The sequence below is a fragment of the Vombatus ursinus genome, unplaced genomic scaffold (assembly GCF_900497805.2).
Source record: "Vombatus ursinus unplaced genomic scaffold, bare-nosed wombat genome assembly UNPS02014781.1, whole genome shotgun sequence".
Taxonomy (NCBI): domain Eukaryota; kingdom Metazoa; phylum Chordata; class Mammalia; order Diprotodontia; family Vombatidae; genus Vombatus; species Vombatus ursinus.
Window position 1 is genome coordinate 5,076,211 of NW_020954559.1, and position 23,532 is coordinate 5,099,742.

A 23,532-nucleotide genomic window follows, 5' to 3' on the forward strand; every position below is an offset into this window, starting at 1 on the left:
CTATCTATCTATCTATCTATCTATCTATCTATCTATCTATCTATCTATCTATCCATCTATCATCTATCTCTAAGTGATTTGCATGTAATCTCCTCTGTTAGACTGTAAGCTCCTTGAAGACAGAGATTTTTTTGCCTTACTTTGTAGACACTGTGCTACTCCCTAGTACATAGTAAGCACTAAACAAATGTTTGTTGAGTGACTGAAACTTATATAGTGCTTCAAGATTTTAATATTTATTTATTTTTAAAAATATACATGATCTCATTTTGACACTGCCCCCACAACCCTGCGAAGTAGATGCTATTATTCTTGCCATTTTACAGAGAAGGGATACTGTCTACAGCAACCACTGAGTCAGTCACACAGCTAGTAAGCCTCTACAGGGAAATCTAGAATCCAAGTCTTTCTGAATCCTAGTCCAGTGCTCTAGCCACTGGACTAAGGTGTCTCTATAAGTGTGACCCAAGGAATGGAGCACCATCTTTTTCCTCCTATCCTTGTTCTTATCAGAGCTGAGCTGAGCTATGTAATTGAAACCATACCTTCCATCTCCAAAATCATAAAGGGTTAAAAAGATGTATGAAAAATCACTCCATAGATAGGGAGGGCCATTTGTCCTGCTTCCCATCTCCTCTAACACACATGGACCAATTAGGTCCTTAAACATTTGTTCAAATGGAGCCAGTCAAGACAGAAATATTTATCTGGTGTCCACTTGTATGTAGCAATAAATGCTGTGGATTATAGGTTCATAGATCTAGAACCAGAAAAGATTTTAGAGATCATTTTGTCTAACATTGCTCCCCTCCCCTGTTTTACAGATTAAGAAACTAAGGCCCAGAGAAGTTAAATAACCGGATCAAGATCATATAGGTAGTAAGTAGGAGAGAGCCACGATTTGAACTCAGGCTGTGACTACAAGTTCATCACTTCTTCCACATGGTTACACTATTTAAGAATCTAGAAAGAGAGGCAACTCATACATGCAAAAGGAAGCCATTTTAGAACACTTTAAAAAAGCAAAATGCCAACAAGGGTAGATTACTGCAGCGTAAGAAACTGAAGTAGCACAAGGTGAAAGTATAAGCTGTGACAATAAATATTTATGGAGTAACAAACTTTTTTGCCTGGCCTTTCAAACTTAACTGACTGGGAAAGGCATATCCTTACAACTTTAGAGAAAAACTCATGGTGTTTCTAGGAAATAAACTACAAGAACATCTTACTTTAAAGATACCAGTTTCTCAGCTCTTCAATTATTTCTCTGTTTAATGGTATTCACATAAAAATCTTTTTTAAAAAAAAAATGGTTCATATTATGTATATTTATAGCATGCAGCATTCACCTGTGAAAGAGGGGCCTGTTAATTATATAATAGGATAAAAGGAAACAGAATCATACTTCCTTGTTGCAATGAAAAAAAAACATAAAGGCAAATTAAATATGTCATTGAATTTTATCAACACCATTCACTTCTAATTTATTTTGTAGAACTCAGTTCCAAACCTATAAAAAAGCTGGCAGACTTCTATAACATGTTACACAATAAAAACTAATTCTGATCTCAAGTCTGGTATCCTGAAGTTGGCAAAATATTTAAACATATTACCAAAAACTTTTTTGCAATTAAATATCAAAATATGAAGAGCACAAATTGTATTTTATTAGTATTGATTTTAAGTCATTTATTAATATTTCTTCTGTTAACGATGTCAAAATGCTTTTGCCCAGATTTCTTGCCATCATTCAACTCCTATTTTTTTTTCATTGGATACCAGGGAAAATACCAGGTTGCATTTTAAATATTGCATGATTCAAATTTTCAAGACAATTGCTTTTGTTAGACCCATTTTTAAAAAATTACCCATATGATGTGTATTCTTAAAGAGACACACTAATGTGCACTTCAACTTTTCAGTGTTCTATGAATCTTAAGAATAATTACATAGAATATTGAGAATGTCTGTACACTTTTAAAGTTTGGGGTGCTATCATTTGGTCTGCAATTTAATGCAACAAAATTATACCCTTAATAAGATGAGTCCATAAATTCCTGGAACCACAAAAGACATGATAATTGGAATCACTGGTTGTTCTTAATCAATTTGTTGTGTTTGATCTTTATACTCTCTGAAGATAGGAGCTGGGTAACATTTCTAGGAATCTGAATTCTCCCTCATGCACTTCACAACCTTAGAAACTAGCAAACCAAAAATATGTCCAGTCATAGATTTATTCACTAGTGACCTGTATATGTATTAAACATACTTCCAGTTTACTGTGTTTCAGGCGAAATGTATTTATTTCCTAAAATATTTTCCTTTTTTCTTTCTTCTTTTAATTATTAATTTCCAATGCCATGGGCCACTGGGAAGAACCCAACCTTTTTAAACTATTCCAAAATTTCTGAATGAGAAAACACTCTGAAGGTTCACTGCAATTGGCTGTTTTTTTTTCCTAGTTAACTCTTGATAAATGATGCATGCTGCTGTGGATCAAAGCCCAACTCTTGACCTATGACATTACCACACACTTTGGTACTTCAACTAGAAGCCTCAACCTTACAAGTTTTGTTTTGTTCTGGTTTTTTCTGCAGAGATGTAATTACATTACTACAGAAGGAAAAGGAGCTCCATGTTCATTGGGACTACAGATTACTTTGGGGAACATTTTAAGTAGTTGGGAACTACATAAATACTTTTGAAAAAGGATTTGGATTTATACTTCCAATTTGATGGTCCATTTCCTATTTAGACAAGATATTATGTTTTGCATTGATTTAAATGCTAGATTGTTTAATGATGTAGTCTCTCAATGCCAAAAAAAGAGGGGAAAAAATTCTTATTTGAAAATGAATAAATAAAATCAGAGGCCCAAGTATTACAACAGCCGTATTGGCTATAAAAAGAACCCTTGAAAAAAATTTTCCATTTTTGTGGACAGCCCTTTACTGCCCCCTTTTGCACTCTAACATTAGAACAGGTTGCTGTAGATAGAGTGAAAGCAAGAGAGACCACTGGGGTGTAGCTATGGGGTATTAGGTTTATACTGAATTGTTACCAGATATGACTCTTGGAGCATCAAGCAATTACCTTAAAGCTTTCAAGCAACCAGCAACACTAGACCTTCTCCTTGGCTTTAAACTGCCAAGAAGGAAAGCTGAAATTGGAAGCTTTAACTGACATTTTCTATATATAAACGTGTATGTGGGTTGGGACAATTGCCTGTTTTCACAGGTGCCCCTTTTTTCACACTTTTCTAAAACAAAGATCATCTGCAACTTGAACCTAGTTTCTTCAAGGAAAAGAAAAGGGGTAAATTGAGGATTTTTTTTTTAATTCGGGGCCATTAAAGTGTTATGAATCTCAGAGCTAAAAGTGGGGGTGTGTGCATTTCAAGCTTCACACCAACAGTAAGCACAATTTTTTTTTTTCCAAAGAAAGATGAGAACCTCAGAGAATCAAATGCCCTGTAAGTATATGGGCCAAAAACCAGTTCAGCAACTCTCCAATTCTGTTACAAATGGCATGGATGCATCTGTGTACATGTCATATATACATATATATGTATATATATATGTTTGAGAAAAGTAATAAATCTACAGTCCAGAGGCTAGTTATTTACAAAATACTAATTCATAATGACAGAGCCAGAGGGCCCTCTCCTTGCTCCAATAACCTAAACTTCCATTTGACAGAGACCATGTGCTATTGTATACACTTACATTTAAACTTAATCCATTTCCCTCTGTCATTCTACAATTACTGTACAAGTCACAATAATATTAAATTTCACTGCCTACAGCACTGCACAATCGAACCTTTACTATAATGGAAACTGACTCCCCTTGATATTAATATTGGTGTTTTTCCTTATTTATCACACAATGCTTAAAAAACCTGATGCTAAATTAAAGCTTTATTTTTAAAATGCTCCTAAGGAGATTATAATAGTTTTTCCCCCTTCTCCCAGAAAAAAATCCAATTATTTGTTTTTCTTTATATGTGTGTTGATTACACTGTAATAAAAACCTGTTCCACAAGGAGGGTGGTCACATAGACTGCAAACAGAGGATGAAAAACATATCTCTTGCTTTAAAAGATACAGAACTACAGTGTGTTAATCAGCTGAAAACAAAGCAGACAAACTAAACCCATGTGTGTGAGGTACAAAAATCCATGAAATGTTTTCTCTTTACAGGTTAACACAGACCAGCCAGCATAGACTAAAAAAAAAAAGTGAAACAGACCAAAACTAAAAACCCAACCCCATTACCTCTTTCAAAATGAAAACTGAGGCATTTATCTGGGTGATTCAATAGTCCCATCCCCCTTAAAACAAATAAAACAAAACGAAACAGTTATTAAAGTTTCTGAAATATCCACAAATAATGATTGAAAAATTGGGGGTGGGGGTTTAAAAATGATTGATATGAAGGACAAGAAGATGGGGGAATGGGAAAAGCAAATGGATGATTTAATTCATACCATAATGTACTATGCTAGCTCTACTCCCTCTCTTACCGAAACAAATATTTCATAACCCATAGACAAAAAGAGTTTAGAGTCTTCTCTTTCCCAATTGTAATTTATTCTCACCTGCACAGTCTTGTTCTAAGCCCTGCTCCTAAGCAAAAGTCTATAAAAGAGGGTGGGGACTCTGGTTATTTATAGGTGAAACACTAGACAACAGTGGCTATTTCTTATATTTATATACCTATAGATATATAAATTTTAAAGAGTATTTTCAGCTAGTTTTAAGGAAACTACAGAGATGAAAGAATTCCTAAATAATCCAGTTAGAGACTGAGTTGTATTACTTATTTGAGAAAATAAAGAAATGGGATTTATGTATGTGTGTGTGTGTACAACCTAGAATTGGAATGATGTATTTTCATATCACCATTGTCTTCTTCACCCACAATTAAATATTTTTCCCATTTTGAAGTTCTTAAATTATACAAAAGGAAACATTTATACCACTTAGATTTGTCTTTTTTTTTTAAGTATGTTGTAAAACAGAATTCCCTGTGAACCCAGTTCAAAAGAGTGAATGCAAGGGATCATCTTAGATTCTACTATGAATATTATCTCTATGTGAGATGGTATTATAACACTGGCAACAGTTTTCCAGAGACACGTTAAAACTGGCACAATAAAGGTGCTCTATGGAGGAAGATATTAGCAGTCCTTCATAATCAGATAAGTGGCTGCTATGTAACCAGAGAATTCCAGGTCAGGCATCTTCCTTGCTTCTGCTGTGTCTCTGTCTCTGTCTGTCTCGGTCTCTGTGCCTTTCTCTCTGTTCCAGAGCTATCCCCAGTTTAGGTCTGTTGTACTACTGCTTTGTACTCAAGCACAACAAGGAAGACATTTTTTCCTTTGTAGTAAATTAATGGAAATTATTCCAATAAAGGTTTAAAACAGCTCACTGTTAACTCCTCAAAAGTAGCAAGCTAAAGAAAAAAAAATATATATATATACACACACATACACTCAAAAAGACTTCTGGATAATGTGTTATCCACCAAAAAAAAAAAAAATGAGGTAGTGGAACAGTGGACAGAGTCCTAGAAACAAAGCCATAATCCCTAGGTTCAAATCTCACCTCTTTGATGTACTGTGTCCCCTCGGACAATTAATTTAACTCCCCCTCAGTTTCCTCATCTGCAAAATGGGGTAGAGTTGGACCAGATAAGCTCTAGGATCAAATGAGATAATCTCTTTAAAGTTCTTAATTTAGTTCCTGGCACAATAATTGACATTTTAAAAAAATGCTTGTCCCCTTTCCCTTCTAGCACCCTTCCAGGCCTCAAATCTATGATCTTACTTTGGGTAATCAATTCATGATTAAATATATATTTTCTACTAAATATATGCCCTTGAAAAATATGATATGTGCTACAAAGCAATTTTGTGGCCAACATAGTTTTTCTCTCACTCAACCACCCTTAACAGCCTACAATTACCTTGACCAAAAAAAAAATAAAGTTAAGTGATGTGGAGTGATTAAAACAGGCTGCTATTGAACTAAACTGAAGTTAATTGGACATGAAGAAAGCAAGTGAAGTGCGGACACTGGATGTAGTTGGGCTTCAGGGCCCCAAAAGGAGTCAAGATGCTCCTGACTCCAAATCTGTACTTTTTATCCAATCAGGTATGGAGACCCTCTGCTGCTCAATCAATAGGTAAACAGATGGTATGCACTAGTGAAAATGCAAATTCAAAAAGATGCCCCATTCTAGACTCTGAAGTACAGCAATATAAGACGACAGATAGGTTCACCAGGATTCACTGCATAGCTTCCTTAAACAAACTGCTTCAAACTTGCAGAACATCAAAAGCCAGATGGGGTACATTGAATCAATCTACAGGCAAGAAGCCAGGATTCTAGTTTGCTGTGGAAATAGGCCTGGACTTGATTTGAGTCTTCTCAGCTCTGACAAGCTGGAAGCTGGCAAAGATCCCAAAATCCAAAATAAAATGGCATTTAATTGTGACTAGATTTTAAAAAAGATGTCATACTATCTCCTAAGCCTTTCTACATATCCAGCCTCTAACCAACCCAACTCATTGCTCATCTGACATCTTTTCTTTTCCTCAAAACTGATCAATCCATAAAACAGATGCCTTTTAATAGACAAAAGAGTAACGTAAAATAAATGTATTATTATCATATATTGTAATAAATGAAGAGTTACCCTTTAAGGGACTAGTAACTGCTTTTGCTTTCATTAGGCATAACCTTGTTATATTAATAATTAGAAAGAAACCATTCAGAAAGTACTATATATAATACAAAAAAAAAACTCTCCATGAATAAAATAACATATATAAAAATGATTAACAAAGCAACAAAGAAATTCTATGTACCTTTCAACTCTTGTTTTGATCAATGTTTTAACCACAAGAAGTTCAAATTGGCTGGGATGCAATTAACATACCCACATACGAAAGTCTCAATGGATATTGGTTGAATATGTTTTCTAAACAAGAGGGATAATACAGTAGAAATTAACTACATTTTCCATCCCAAAGATTAATTTCCATTTAACAGATTAGTTAATTTTTCAGTGGCAAAGAGGGGGTAATCATTTAGTACTTGTCCTTATGTGAAGGACAAGGACATATTGGAACATGACAAAGATAGGTCATTCATTTCTGATACACTGGGGAAACCAGTCATGGAAGCTAACTTAATCATGTAATGATGGGGGTAGTGAGGGGAAGTAGAAGGAACAGTGGATATGGAGTCAAAACTTGGTTCAAATCCTAGTCCTGCCACATACTTATTGGGTGACTTTGGGGAGCCTCAATTTTCTCATAGTGGAAATGAAAGAATTTGACTAAATCTCTAATGTCCCTTCAGGCTCTAAACGTTATGTAATCAACTGTGCCAGGTTTTATTTTCTTCACATATACAGGGATAAATTTACTCTGACCAGCATTATTTTGAAATATTTTTAATGCATTAGAAGCAAATCCCACTGTTACATTTCTAAGCTCTAATATTCTCAATAATTTCTAACACTGTTTTTATGGAACTAACTACTCCCTAGCTCCAAACTTTATTTTGTCTGTAATGTTTTCAGAGAACCAATTAACAATATTCAGTGGGGTTAGGCCTGTGGGTCACATCATTTATCATTAAATCTCCACCCTTTGTTGTTCAGATCATTTCAGTCCTATCCAACTCTTTGTGACCCCATTGAGGGTTTTCTTGGCAGAGATACTGGAGTGGTTTGTCATTTCCTTCTCCGGTTCATTTTACAGATGTGGAAACTGAGGCAAGCAGGGTTAAGTGACTTACCCAGAGTCACACAGGTAGCGTCTGAGGGCTGATCTGGACTCAGGCCTGGAGTCAGGAAAACCTGAGTTCAAATCTGGCCTCAGACACTTACTAGCTGTGTGACCCTGGGCAAGTCACTTAACCTGTTAGAGGGGAATAACAGTACCTACCTTGCTTGGCTTAGTGTCTGGCACATAGAAGACACTGTACAAATGCTTTTCCCCTTCACCCACTTTCTAAAAAAGTATTTTCCTCTCTACTTATTTCCCTTCACATGAATACACATTTAAACACTCAGTAGAGTGTAAATTCCTTGAAGTCAGGGACTCTTTTCTGTCTGGGTATTTCCAGTGCCTAGCTTAATGTTTACTGAATTGAATTTCTGCTTTAAGTTTTCTGAGGGCCATAATCTAGGTGTATATAGCATAGCAATAAGTTTATGGACAATAACCTGCACAGCCTATGTTCAGGTTAAAATATTACCACTGTTTTTTTCACTAGGCTTGTCTGGTTTTTTTCCTTTCCTTATTTCTTACATTTACCCATGATCCTCAACTAAAGAACTACTCTGATGCCTCATTGTGTTACAAAAATGACATTGTGCTGTTGCAGACTAAGCTTGGGGAACACAAACGATGGCTGTTTGGCAAATGAGAAAGGTTTCAACTATGGGTCCAATGGGTATCTGGGTCCAATACTTGAGGAATAGCCTAGGTTAAGTCTAGAGAGAAGACTGGTTACTAACTGGCCACAGGGTAATTAGTTTTTAGATACAGCAACTTAAAAAAAAATAACTTGTAATTATATAGTGTTCTAAGGTTTACATAGCACTTTACACATATCACCTTACTTGATCTTTAGAGGTAGGTGCTATTATTATTCCCATTCTATAGAGAAAGAAACAGAGCATCAAAGACCTTAGGAGATTTGCCCAGGGTCATACAACTGAGTATTTAAGATCCGATTCAAACCCATGTCTTCCTGCCTCCAAGTCTATCTACTAGTCTTCTACTTATTAAGCATAGAGGTTATAATGTGAGTTAATGCATAGGCTGAAAAATGAAATCATAAGTTTCTTGAAATTGTTAAGTAACATCTACCCATAAGTGACAGAGATAAATTGAGAACTGGAAGGGACCTTAGAAAGCCATCAAGACTAGCCCCTTCATTTTACAGAGAAACTGAGGCACAAGGAATCTAAGAGACTTGCCCTACATCATACAACTAGTAAGTATATGAGGTAGGATTTGAAACCCTGTCTAGAGCTAGGTTTTCCCACTGCTTACAAACTTTTTCTTAAGAATATGATAATATAATAATTGGCTATGCCTTTAAAAGTGGTTCATATAAAAGTTAGATCTCTAGAAATAAATTTGGTATTTATGCAATATAGAAATTCCCATTATAATGAATGATCTTCTGAACATTCCTTTTTCACATTTATTTGGAATTAAGCCCATATTTTCACATATAAACATATAAATTGGGAGTTCCCAGGAAAGCCCCCTACATATACCTCCCTAGCCCTAATCTCACTATTACAGCTACCCCTTTCCCCAAAACTATTTAAAACACTTTCTGCAGAGAAAATGCATTCGGAAAAAAGGTATTATGAGTTTCCAGGAATATATAATACATATGAAATGTTAGCATTAAAAAAATATCCTCTAGGTCTAAACTTCCCCAGTTTCTGAATTGGAAAACACAGGAGAAAGCCTCTGCGCATACAATCATTTACTCATATTCCTTTCCCCATCCCCCATACACAGTGATCTTAATCTTACATATGCAGATAAATGTCATGGTTTAGTGTAGAGAACATGGGACTAGGAGTCAAAATGTCTCAACTCTATAGTCTTAGGTCTGCCACAGTATGACTTTGGACAAGTCATTTAAATAAATTGATGAAGATAATGATGATTAATGATGATAAAAACCATACCTACTTCCAGACCAGCCCCCACAACCATCATTGAGGGGAGAAGTCATTGTGGACAGGGGGCTCACCTTCCTCATTACCACCATCAACAACTGCTAACCAACAGCCACCAACAGGTGCAAGAGTCCTGGGAGTGACAGTACCCCTCAGACCATCATTTCTGCTTTCAGGCTAGCCCACACAGCATTGTCAAATGATTCAACAGCAGAAACTAAGATTTTATCAGTGGAAATTGCACTGAAGAAAAATTATCATCTGCTTTGCCCCGGCACCCTAAGAACCATGGGATATTTCCATCGGACTTGCAACTGAAACCTTCCCTATTCCCCATTAGAATGTGAGCTCCTTGAGAGCAGAGACTGTCTGACTTTTCTATTTCTATGCTAAACATTTAGCACAGTGTTTTGCACGTTATGAATGCTTTATTCGTTTATTCATTCATAGTAACAATTCGTTTTTGTAGAGCTTTAAGAGTTTCAAAGAACTTTTGATATATTATCATTTAATCAGGTAGTGCAAGTCTTATTACCTCCATTTTGCAGAGGAGTAAACTGAGAGTCAGAGAGAAGTTAAGTGACTTGCTAAGCACTATACAACTAGTTAAGAAACACTTTCCAAACCCTGTGCTTTTACCACCACAATAAGATGCTTTGGGTCTCAGTTTCCTTCCGTACAAAATTAGGGAGCTGTATTAATGTTCCCTTATAGCTCACATTTTTAAAATTCTGTAAATCTGGGCAAGAGAAGCAAAAGTGGGTGTGTGAGAAGGGTTTGTCTGAAGGACATGGATAAAATGCCTCAGGTCTAATGCAGACCTGGCGAGTGAGAACCAGAGGAATGTAGCACAACCTCTAATTAAAATTGGCTGCCACAGAAAGTAAAGCAAAGGAAGAATGTGGGTGATTGTTTTAATTAGAAAGAGAAAATAGAAAGGTTTTGTAGTATTGAAATACAATGATGGGCTTTCAAATCAAAATGGTGCAGGACACCTAGGAGGTATTCATTCACTTAGAGCATTCATAATGTGTACCTGCCACTTAACTATTTTGAAAATCCACATATTCAGTACTCCGGAGAACAGGAACAGCAAAACAATTAACACTTCATTATTGCCACTTCTCCCATCATATTTTGTTTAGAAAACTACTAATAGTAGGACAGATTTGTTTTCTATAGTGAGACTTTCTCTTATTATGTGTTTTTATTTGAAATCAGCATGAATGCATTCAAATTTTCTGGATGCTAAGTATACCCTTAAATTTATATATAAAAATGAATAATATTTTGATAGTATAGAACCTACTGCTGATTCTCTGTCGGAACTACATAAATAGACCTACCTGGCATTCAGTGCATAGAAAATATTTCATAAATGATCACCTGCTCTTTCCTATGTTTTGCTAGATAGATACACTACCCTTATCTATAATATTTCTGAAATGTGTCAAGGCAAGCAGGTTGGAAAGCTAAATGGTGGATAATGGTAAGGAAACAAATGAGGTTGCTTTTTGCATTATTTCTTTAATCACTTTAACCCTAGTTCTAACTGAAAGCATAAGGCCAGAGTAATTCAGCTACTTCTTTTGTCATTTGCCTGCCATAAATATGCACCAGTCTGCATTTGAAAAGCTGAAGGAGGCCGCAAGCTTGCTGGACATTTATCATGCTCTGTTCCCTGTTAACAAGCAAATACTTTAGTTGAATGGCCCATTAGCAATCATTGTCAAATGTAGAATGCAAGGTGCTTGGATGTGACCAGCCTGTAAATTAGAAGTGGGTATCCCTTGGCTTAGCAGAGTCTGGATAAATGAAAAAAAAATCTTTTGATATAGACTACTGAAGGTTAAATTAGGCAGGGAGGTAAATGCATCAGCACTCCACAGGCACTATCTGCTTGTGTGACATTTTGTAAAATCAAAAACATCCCAGAAACAAAACCAAGAAGGAAAAAAAAAACCCTTAGATTCTACTAAAGAATAAATATGATTATCAGCAATTCAGATGTGTCTGGGGATTAGGTTATTAGGGTAAAAAACTTCACAGAAAATTGAGGGTCTAATTAAGATCTTTCATTGACTTTCATAGGCCAAGTGTAGAAACTTAGAAAGCTGCCATAACCAAGGAAGGCCTCCAAGAATACACCACTTAATTCCACTTTGTCCAACACATCTGAAATTTTACTCCCTCCCTCAAGATACACCTTCAGTATTTTCTTAGTGCTTAAAGTGTAGGCTCACTCAAAGTAATGGTATGATCTTTCCTAGCAGCACAAAATGACAGGCAATAAAGCAAATATTTCCTTTGGGGCTTGTTCCTATAGGATGTTAACTCTGCATGGTACCTAATGATAGGTTCAAAGGCCTTTTTTTTTTTTTTAAATGACTAAGTTGTAAGTGTGGAGGGCAAAAAGAAAAGATCAATGTCTTTACAAGGCTGTTCAGGACAGGTGCAATAAAAGATGTATGTAGAAAAAGTATGTTGGATCTTTTCTTACTTTCAAAGCTAAAGACCATTAAAATTGTTTCTTACAAAAACTTCACAAAGTCAAGTACAGCCTGTCTTCCTTAACTCAGAGATTGATTTTGACATTTCAGAAGTAAAATATCACCTGCATTACCATATCACTTTGGTATACTGGATTTACTACTAATTCGAATTAAAAGTGGATTTCCCGCTTTTATTTTTGGTAGGGTGGGAAATGCAAAAATGGCAAAAGAATTATCTTGCTGAGGGAAAGGGACAATGTGTAATGTTTATCTTTGCCTCTCCCATGCAGTGTGAGAGTGAGACCAGTCTGAAAGATGGCTGAAATCAAAAGGTCTCTGTTTTCTTTTCAGATAACCCCAGCCCTACCTATCCCCTCTGGTCTCTGTTCCTTCCCAGCATGGCCCTGCCTGAAGCCCAAATAGATTAAGGAAACAAACTCAGAGTGCAGCTAATCCTACAGAATGGCTGCTGCTGTTAGGCCAGGAGTTAAAAAGGAAAATCTTCCAGAACCTAACAACTGCAGTGATCTGAAGTTTTAATCAGCCCAAATCTCCCCCAAAAAAGGGGGAGGGGAGAAGAGGGGGGAAAAAAAGAAAAAAAAAAAAAGGGCAGTAAATGAAATCTACCTTTACCATATTATACACCACCAATGAGCAAGAACTGAGCAGCTTTTCTTCACTTCTTTAACCATTCCAGGCCACAAGTAGGCTTTTCATACTTTCTAATCCTAGTTTCCAAGTTCTGTGCAGTTCTCACATAATACCTAACAGCCTCGAGCAAGGACCTTAGTTTTCTACACCCTTTTCAGAGACATGTCATTTTTAACATCAAGCTAATCTATATGTTGCCATGGTATCACTCTTTATCTGCCTTTACATCTTATGAACTGCATGGATTTACCACATTATTTTTATCTGAAAGACAGAAAATGGTGGTTTTATTGCCATACAATCAGATTACTGCTGCTAGTTTCTCTATGCCTTTTTACCATACTTCAATCAAAAGGGATCAGTTTCTTTATACTCTGCCCTTGATTTACATTACATCTGTAAAGACCTAGTCTGGGTTGTAATCCCCTTATTAACTATGACCAGGGTTGATTTGCCTAAAAATAAAAGCAAATTGTGTCAGACCCTTTCACTTTGTTTTTGATTCGGAACTACAAAATGGATTACTAAAGAAATCTTCAGAGTTCACACGGCTGGTATAGTGCTGAATTTAAAATGAGAATTAAATAAGTTAAGCAGGGAAGCCGTGTCAACGGTTTACATTTTCCATCATGGGAGAAGGGCTGAATTGCTTACGTCTTTGTATTCTCTGCCTTTATAGAGACAATGAAGCCACAGGAGTTTTTCCAAGCTGTTCTAACGCTGTCCCATTTGCCATCCTTCCTTCTTTGCTTTTCATATATGCCATCTCTCTTTTAATTCTCCCCTCAAAAAAAAAAAACAAAACAAAACCCTCTTCCCTGAAAGAACTAAGTCCTGGCTAGAAGCTTATAGTTCTATGGGTTCTGCATATTTTAATCAAAATATTTTAAACAGTTGAACACTCCCATTTAAGTCTCTACAAGGCTCCACAAAGGGTGAGCTCATAAGCAAATCTATGTAGATGTATGATAAGTGACCTGAAAAACTGGTTCTTTATGTCAGCAGCAAAGGAAGGCAGAGATTAGCCACACATGAAGGCCATTTTAATCATGATTTTTCTCAGAAGACCACTTTTCCTAATTTGTAATTAAGAATTATAAGAATAAATTTTCATTAAAAAAAAAAAACTTTAAAAAAAGTGATTAGGGCCTATCATATGTGCTCACTTTCCTTAACACTCCCATTTCTGTGACTCATCACTGCAGTCACCCAGGGATTTCAAATAGTTTCTCATCAGGTGAATGTTCTGTGAAAAGGTGTCTCTAAGTTATGTGTTACACTGAGCTTCAATGAGCTCACTAAAATATATCAGTGGAGAGTTGAGGTAAAACAAAAAAAAAAGATTTCATCACTTTCCTGCAATGCCAATGGAAAGGTAATTACTGCACTACCCAACTGCTTGGCCTTAGTAAAGTTTACCGATAAGAGGCTTTTCGGTAATTACTATAAATAATATGCCAATTATACTCCAGTTGATCCTGCTCATGCAAGGCCAAAGGATAGCATTCCAAAATTTTGCTCTCACTGGTCTGGAAGTCTCTCACTAATTCACCTGCACTAATAACGCCTTAGAATAGGTGTCAGGAATACTTATTAGGGTTGGAGGCGCTATTCGAATTTCTTTGCATTAGCATGGCAAGTGTCAACAGCTTGGCTTTGTGGGAGATTTAAAACCAAGTGCTTAATCAGTCAGTTTAACCTCTAGCTCCCGTTTCTGAAGCTTAAAGTTGTAATGGCTTGAGGTTAAAAAGTGCAGTCCCAAGACACAGGATTCCCAAATAAATTCTACCCTGAAAAGAAGGCAACCCAACATGTTGTGAGATATCGCTTTAGTGAGTTCTTTGTGTTGTAGTTGGTTCAGTTGTCCTGTGAAACGACGACTGTCCATTACCTACAGTTTATCATCCTGACAAGATGTAAGGAATGTGGATGTGAAAGCACGAACAATTCCCACCCCCCGGTGCTTTGTCCTTTTTTTCTCTCTATATTAAAACCGACAAGATTAACCCAAACTCAAACTGCAGAGCATAGTTCAAGGGGCTATTCAATCAGCAGTGAATGCGCATTTGTTTACTTACAAAAATAAGAATTTCGGATACAATGGTGGGGGGGGGGCGCAGACTGGCTTATATATGCTACTGAATAGACTGTTTAAACAGGACCCTCCATTGTAGTTTTAGTTTATCAATCTCTGACATGTTAGTATTTATTCAGAAGTAGACTCTAGCAGAGTCCATGTATTACAGGTTATCTGCCAATTATTCAGCCACTCTTTGTTTTTCTTGAGTCAATCAATATCAGGAATAGAGCATGATGTAGAGAAAGATCCCATGGGGAAAGAAAAATGCTTTGTTAACCTGACTTGTGGTGTGCACGGAATCACAACCTCAGACACAAAAAGCACTTTTTCTTGATAACCGGCCTACTGTAATGTTTGGCCAAAATCATCAATAAAGTAAACAGAATTCATTCTGAAAGGTAATATGAAGGCACTGCCATTTCCTGGGAAGTGAACTTGTAGAATAGAATTGGGGTGGACCATTTTATTTGAACAAAAACCCTGAACTGGGGGTGTGGTGGTAGTGGTAGTAGGAATAATCCTTGATTTAAGCATGTTAATGAAGTAATAGAAGCTATGCTTCCATAGTCATTCTTGAATTCCCCAAAGGAAGACTTAATAGCCTCAAATGCTACCATTTACCTAAATCGACTATAAAAGGTAGCAATGCAATTTATATAATTTTACAGGGTAGTTACTATGTTTCATTATGTGACATTCCTTTTCATTAATTCCTGAATGTCCTGGGATTTGGGGGGGATAGTGTGATGAAAGTAGCTATGGAGACGGTGAATTTGCACAGGATTTTCTGGACCCTGTGTTCAAACAGCTGCTGCATGCTCCCTATGCCAACCACCTGCTAAAAAAGATGACCTCCAAACTAAACAAAACTGATTGTATTTATATATGTTTTAGGATAAATCCATTTAATATTTAAATTATATTTAAATCACACTTTATATTAACCTGAGACATTAAATTTCAATGTATTTGACTCTTTCCCTGTAACACCAGACTTGCCAATTAAAACTTTTCATTGGAAATGAATATGCAACTTCCTCAAATAAACTGCTTGACACTAAAGAGCTGGAATTATGACATTCAGGCTAAAAAGGGGTCCTTCAACATCACTATTTTAGTTTCAGGTGGCCACAGGAAAAAAAATTTCTAATTTCTCAAGTTAGCACTCCTCTTCTATTCTCTGTGAAGATGACCTTTTCCAAGGGAAAAATTATTCAGGACCCTCTGGGCAAACAATTGTGACAAGAATTAGAAAGAAATTCTTGTCTTGAAAAGTGGAACAAACACACCAACAGCAATATCAGTAATGTCAGCCTCTTCAAAGTACAGGCCTCCAAGTGGCCTATAAATCAATGACCCCAACAATAGAAAAAGACTAATTTTAATAGTGTGGTTCTTCACAGTTGTGATGACCCTTCAATGGTTCACTCATTCCATTCCAGAACACATTTACATAAATGAAAAGAATATGTTTCTATAATTTTTCTTTAAATTGAAAAAAAAAAAGCATTAACTATTATCTGAAGGGGTTTTTTTTTTTAGTAAGACCTTTCCATATCCAAAAACACAATGGTCAAGAGTGTTAATGCTGAATCAAAAGATACAGTTAAACAGTGAAAAAACTTAAGTCAGAGGAATGTAAATATATTCTAATAAGGGTTAAATATAAACATTTCCATCATGAAAGGTAAAATCAACACCTAAGAAGAGCCTGTTAGTGAAAGTGAGAAGTAAGGGCAACCTAACCATACAGGGTAGAGAAGAGGTCCATCCTGTTGTGAGCATTATGTATTGGAAGAGTGACCTCTATAGGAATAAACTGCTCACTAGCTCCAGAATACATATTCATTTCTCCAGTGCAGTTATGTGCAACTACTCTCAGCCACAACAGGCCTACCAGTGCATCCTGTTCCTTGTACCTATTAAACTTTCACACTCAATTCAACTGGCATATTGCGTTTTTGGTTGGTAGGATTTTTAATCACTCCTTTCTAAATCAAAGAAAACTAATAATTACCGTATGTTTTTAAAAAGCCATGTCCAGACAGGTAGGCTAAATTGAATCCTTAAATTAACTTCTAAATTATGAACAAAATGTTTAGAATAATGTCTAGTAGTACTGAAGATTTTTGAAAATTACTAAAATCATTTTTCCTCTTTTGCATAAAGAATACTTGGGTAACTTTTTGGGTGAACGTCCGATCTTAATATTCTTGAGAATGATTAGAGAAATCTATAATAAATTTTCTTCTTGAAAAGAGTAGAAGGTAAATTCTTTAGTTGGGAACATTATTTCTAAATCAGACTGATATTTCTTACACTCCTAAATCTAACCCAAACTTGCTTTAGACCTGGATTAGACATCACTGATCTGGCTGGTAGTACAAAGCTCCCTAATTCAAAAATCAATCTAAATCACTTTATCATAGGCTTCCCTTACATGTCTTTATGATGGCATTCTATAAAATAAAGTTTCATTGGGGCAGGAAGTGATACACATCCCTAGAATGGTTTAATATACAATATTGAATTTATATGTAAACACATTTGCCTTATTAGTTATGGCTATTATTATTGAAAATGTGTTTAATTTAAGCCTCAGTTTATTGCAATACTTATCACAGAAAGTTATTCTCTACAAGACCTTTCTTCCAAATAGCTACAAATAGAGGTGGCTAGGGTTCGAAGGTAGGAGGGAGGTGCTGGTAAAGGGTGAAGACGTCATAAAACCACCCTTTCTCTAAATAAAACTTTGTTTAGTTTAGATTTAGTAAAACAACCTAGACTGAGTTCTTGTCTTAATAAAACCCATCTGAACATCGTACCTTCTAAGGAAGCCGTCATTACAAAGCAATCCTTTCCAGAACATCCGATTCCTTCTATTTCAAAATTCAAATATTTAGGATGCAAATGTATGCAAGCCCCCTTGTTTTAAGTAAGACTCTCTGAATAAAGAGCCCCTATTATGACCACATATAGCACTCTTCCATGGCTTGTTAATGAAAAGAAGTAGAGTGGTATAGAAGCAAAGATGCGTAAATGCAATTTAAAATTCGATCTCTCTGGGGGATGCGGGGTAGGGGTGGGAGGGAGATACAAGTTCGCCGCCCAAGTTCTATCTTTGAATTCGCAGTAGTAGCTGTCTGAAGTCCCCACGGTTAGTATTGCCCCCGGTTGGCTGTCCACATGAGGTAGTTCAGGGTTGCCTGTGAAAAGTATCGACGCTTAGAAATGGGGAGTTGGGGGTGGGAATCAAATAGGGTTTTTGTTTGTTAAATCCTGGGGATTTCTTGATCTTTCTCCTTTCCACCTCATCACCACCACCCTATCACACGCACACGAGATCCCAGCTATTACGCTTCCTTATTTCACCTTGCAACCAAATCAATTCCTATGGATAAAAGAAATCTTTCCTGCCGTTCCACAGCCTCGCTCCCACTCCCCGCCCCCGCCCCCACCTCTCTAACGCGTAACATTTGTTGTGGCCAGGATTCCCCCCCCTCCCCCCGTTAAAGAATTGAGGATCAGGTACAGATAATCTGACACCTTTCAGTGGAGTGAAAGATGAAACCAAAGGCTTTTAGCACCGGAGAATGCTTTCTTTGCTTTCCTTTGGGGGATGGGAAGAGGGAAAGGGAGGGCTTTTTTTTCTTTTCTTTTCTTTTTTGTGGCCCAGAAGCTAGGGGATGCCGCTGCTCTAAAAGAAGGCTCTAAACTAGAGGAGGGAGTCTCCACCTAGTGAAAAGTGACTAGAGAAGGAAGGTTGGGGGCGGGGAGAGGGGAGAGAGGAAAGGGTTAAGCCTCTGTGGTTAGATTAATAAAAAGAAGACGTGACCCGAGAAGGCGGTTTCAGCGATAGCCATGGCACCTTCCTCTGGGAGAAAGCACTTGAGAATACCGCACCAATCCTGGTGGAGCTTAGTGCCACTGGCGAGGCGGAAAGTGCGCTTTGAATCTCTAATTCCGTTCTTACGATGTTGACACCGATAGAAATACAGGAGCTGGCAAAAGAGGATGCGAGAGGATGAAGGGAGGAAGGGAAAAGGGAATTAAATGGGCGAATGAAACTTACTTGGAGTTCGAGGAATTCCAATATATTGGTTCTAAAACTATCGATCTGGAAATTGCAGTCCTGAATAAAACCATCCAAATTCCCCAACAGTACTTCCAAACGGAGTCCCTCCTCACAGCCATGCTCGAGCCGTTTCAAGTTCCTTTTTGCAAAGCCTCTCCCAACTCCTTGAGATTTCCGTACCTGAATAGGACCAAGTATAGCGCCCGTAATTCCAATTCTTCCGATTAAAAAAAAATAATAAAAAACCTAAAGCAAAAAATGATCTGTGCACTTGGTGATTGCTGCAAGCCAATTTACTGAGTCATCTGAGTTACAATGGACCTTCGAGCGCTCCTCCAAACGTATGATTCCAGAATCCAGCTATACCCCCAAAGCAAAAAACTCTCTTTGAGTCCCCCCACCCACCCCCCGCCGCCCGCCTGCTATCTCGGGGCTCCGGAAAACAGCGCAAGATGCAACTCAAACTGCAAACTCCCGTGGGGATCCAGTGTGCCCGGGCACATTCACGGCGTTTAATCTTTGAAGGTAAAAAAAGGAAAATTAAAAAAATAGTAACAAAAGCTGTAGAGCGCGCGAATGACCAAAAAAATAGGTAAAATCTTCGGAAAGGCGTCTCGCCGTCTCCAATTTTCCGTCCCACCCACCCCCAACCAAGCTTGCACGGTGTAATCCCCAGAGGACCGGCCCGGGTAGTTGTAGGGTTCTTGAGAAAGGCAGCTTCGGTCTATAAATCCAGAGGGAGGATCAGCGCCCGAAGTCCATTAAAGCCACATTTGCAAGATTCCATTTCTCTCCCTGGGAGCGGGGTTCGCTGACTCTGCTGAAGAGCAAGGAGAAAATGGGGGGGCGGGGGTGGCGGCGTGCGTGAAGACCTCCAAATCACATCAAAATCTCTCCACGGTTCTTCCTCCTCAAGCTTGCAAGCAGGACTTGCGGTGCCGTAGACCAGCAAACAGTGTCAGGGAAAAGAAAGAGGAAGAAAGAGCCTTCCTTTGCTTTGGGTGTGGGTTTAGCTTACTGCCCCTGCCGCCGTCGCCGCTGCTGCCGCTGCTACTCCAGCCCCTGCTGCTGCTTGCTTGATATGTGTATGTGTATGTATATGCGTATATGTATGTGTGTGTATGTGTGCGCGTGTGCGTGTGCGTGTGTGGCTTTGTGTGTGCGCCTGTATGCGAGAGAGCGAGTGCGAGCAGCAGCAGCCTCTTGCTCCTCACTCCTTCAGGCTCTAAAGTCGCTACTGCTCGGAGTCTTCAGTGAACGAAAGTAACCGCTTCCAGCTCGCTGTCATAGCAATATAAACTCAGCCCATCCGCCCCTTCAAGCGAAGCTCATAGGGCTGCTGACTTAGAGCTTGGCTCTGGTTGGGTGCTGCCCGAGTCCATCACACACCTCCAGCAGCCGACATTCGATCTCTGGGTGGGGCTTGCTGATGTCTGACAGGTAAATCCCCCACCCCCACCCCACCCCCACGCCCCCAAGCACTGCATCCCAAGTCCTAGCTTTAATAAACTGGACCATAATACTGTAAATTGGAAGTCTCTGGGAAAGAAAGCATCCCCAGTGATATTTATATTCACGTAACGATAATGGTTTCAACAATGAAATACACCCTGCATTTTTCTTCCGAGTCCTGTGTGATTTGGGAGAAATACAGAGGGGAGAGAGCGAGCAGGGAAGAAAGAGAAAGGAGAGGAAAGGAAAGAAGAAGAAAGAGAGAGGAGAGGGGGGAGAGAGGGGAGAGAGAGAGAGAGAGAGAGAGAGAGAGAGAGAGAGAGAGAGAGAGAGAGAGAGAGAGAGAGAGAGAGAGAGCGAGCCTATTAATGTAAAGGGATTATTACCCTTTCTTGATCTTTCGCGGTTCTGCCTTGTACAACCGAGTGTTTTTCCTATCCGTTCCACCCTCAAAATGAAACCATTCTAGAAGTCTGCCATGCTTTCTTTCCTGCAGAATTTTCTGTGTAAAACTTTTATGTATGTAGGTAATATCAGAAAGGGAAACAACTTATGATGAATCGTTTCGTATATTTTCCCAAAGTACACTGAAACCTGAATTCGCCGAGGCACCCTGTCTCTCTTCTATTGTTACTCGGCTCTATTTCCCACGATGCCTTTTAATAATGGGTTTCAAAATTTATTTTGTCACAAAACAATTAGCTAGGGGCCTTCCTAAGTAAACAGGGCATAGAAATGCAGAGCAACTTCAAAAGGATGTGGCGCCTGAATATGCTGCAGATAATTAGGGGGCTCTCAGCTTGGGTGTGAATTTCCTTGCTCTCCATAATCTGTCAGAGTTAGTGCCACTTTCTCCCCTCCACACATTTCTTGTGGGCGGTTTTCTCTCTCCAACTCCTCACTTTTCTTGGGGAAACAACACAGTGTAACTTTTCCCGACAAACGAGAACTTGGTTTAGCGTTCTCCTTAGCCTTTCTAAGTGAAAGAGACACTTTCCCAGAGGTGACCAGGAAATTTAACAAAGAGGATGTGAAAGAGATAAATAAGCACATTAGAAATGCAAGGACTTATTAATAGAGATTGAAAGGACCCAGGTGAAGGGGTGGCAGGAAATACTTCATGGCTTTCATTCCCAGTAAATGTGTTTTCAGGAACCTCAATTTTGAAACACTCCTAGGGTCCAGAATGCTCTCTCAAACTCACTAGAGCTCATTTTCACGGAGCCACAGCGCCCACTTGCGGCCATTTCTCACTTTCTTGTAATTTAGTGAGTAAGAGAGACTTGTGTGTTCACCTACCTACCAGGGCTAGTAAACTCGGTGGAATCCCGTCCCAGCACAAAGTCGAAAATATTTTAAAGCAAGTTTCCCAGTAAGACGCATATGGAAAGAATAAGACAATCAAAGTGGGTTTTGAATGATCCATTGATCTAATTTTTAAAAAGACTGAACAAATATTATACGCTAGAGATCTATAAAAAAGCTTTTTAAAGAGGGTGATATATTATCCACAAAACTGAAATCTTCAATACTCTAAAGACCTTTAACGGTACAAATAAGACCCTAACCATATTGCATATTGGTTTTCATATTTGTCACCTCATTTCATAGGCGAAAAGTAGTAGTAAGATATAGTTTTGATACTTTGTAGATAAAAAAAGGATCTTTTCCTACACTTCTTCAAAAATAAAGCCACATTAAGCAGGAGATAAAGCAAAATTTCCTTTTCCTTAAAGACTTAAAAGAAGCATCGCTTGTTATGTCATTGCATATTTTAATTTGGAATTTAGAACAGAATGAAATGCACAAAAAAGTAAAACAAAATGCTATAAATGTAAATACTGGCGATGATTCATTATGCTTTGAACATATCTCCTGAAGGGTAAAGAACTGAAACGCTCCCGTCCATTAATTGAATATAAACCCTTGATTTAATTTAAAATATAAGGGGCTCAGATCTGGTGCAATTGTTTGGGGTTAACGGGCAGATTTGGCGATGCGATCTTATAAAGGAAAGAACTCTGTGTATCATTCAGGGTAAAGCCCATCTAACAAAAACAACTTAGTGGTAATGGAGGAAATAGTTGTTGAATAAACTTTTTAAGATGTTTTAGGAATTCACTTGAAATCTGATATCAACAGTGAGTCTTATTTAACTTTTTAAAAGATAAAGAGATTCATAAACACTAAAATGCCTGCACTTCCCCATTATGCTGTAAATTCATTTCTGTGAAAAAGGTTAGCAAGTTTTCTAAGAAGTGGTGAGGTATAACCTCTTAGCTCTCTACATTCCTGTTTTAAGTAATCGAGAGAAAACCAGACCTGAATTGTCTGAAAATACTTCTGGTTTCTAAATATATATATATATTCACACACACATATATATATATTTAAGTAAATCAAAAGTTTTAATATTCATCAGTAATTATCCCACTACCTTGATGACTTAAAAAGTCTTCTGACGTTCCCTCCCTAACCTTTTAACAATTTAAACGATGGCACATTTTATAAAAGACGTATTTTTTGGGGGGGGGGGCTGTTGGTAGCTTCACTGCTTAGCATAGTGCCTAGTACATAGTAAGCGCTCAAAAAATGCTTGATGACTGACAGTGAAAAGTTGTGAACTGCATAAATGGGATATGGAGTAATTCCTGAACTAAAAAAACCTGATAAGCATTAACACAACTCCAAGTTATCAAAATTTTAACAGCTTCTAAAAAATGTACATTTAAATCTTAAAAGCATAACCTTGATCAGACTGATTTCATAAACCTTTTACTCCTACTTACAATTTTGAACATTATGCCAGAAATGAGGCATCCTTTTAAATATACTATAGATATTTCCAGGTGCCCTAATATAAAAATAGAACAAGTGTGCAGAACTGGAGAGAATGTATTAGGAAATCCCTTAGTAGGGATTTTGCTAGCTTATTTTTTAATCCAAAATGCTTAAGATAACTAGTCAACTTATTTTACTTTCTATAATCCTTGCTTTATCAGATCAAATTTCAAGGAATCAAGAAGTTTAGGGAAGTCCATTTCCGAGGAATCAATG

At 37.7% G+C, this 23,532-nt stretch overlaps 1 protein-coding gene across 1 annotated transcript in view; it reads right to left on the reverse strand.

The window, feature by feature from the left end:
• Window positions 1–19,407, reverse strand: part of LOC114046304 (ephrin-B2) — a 51,694-nt gene extending 32,287 nt beyond the window's left edge. The window contains exon 1 of the mRNA XM_027866605.1: window positions 19,021–19,407. Coding sequence (XP_027722406.1) covers window positions 19,021–19,142 — 122 coding nt within the window. The 5' untranslated portion in view covers window positions 19,143–19,407. The remainder of the gene's footprint in view (window positions 1–19,020) is intronic.
• Window positions 19,408–23,532: the final 4,125 nt, after the last annotated feature.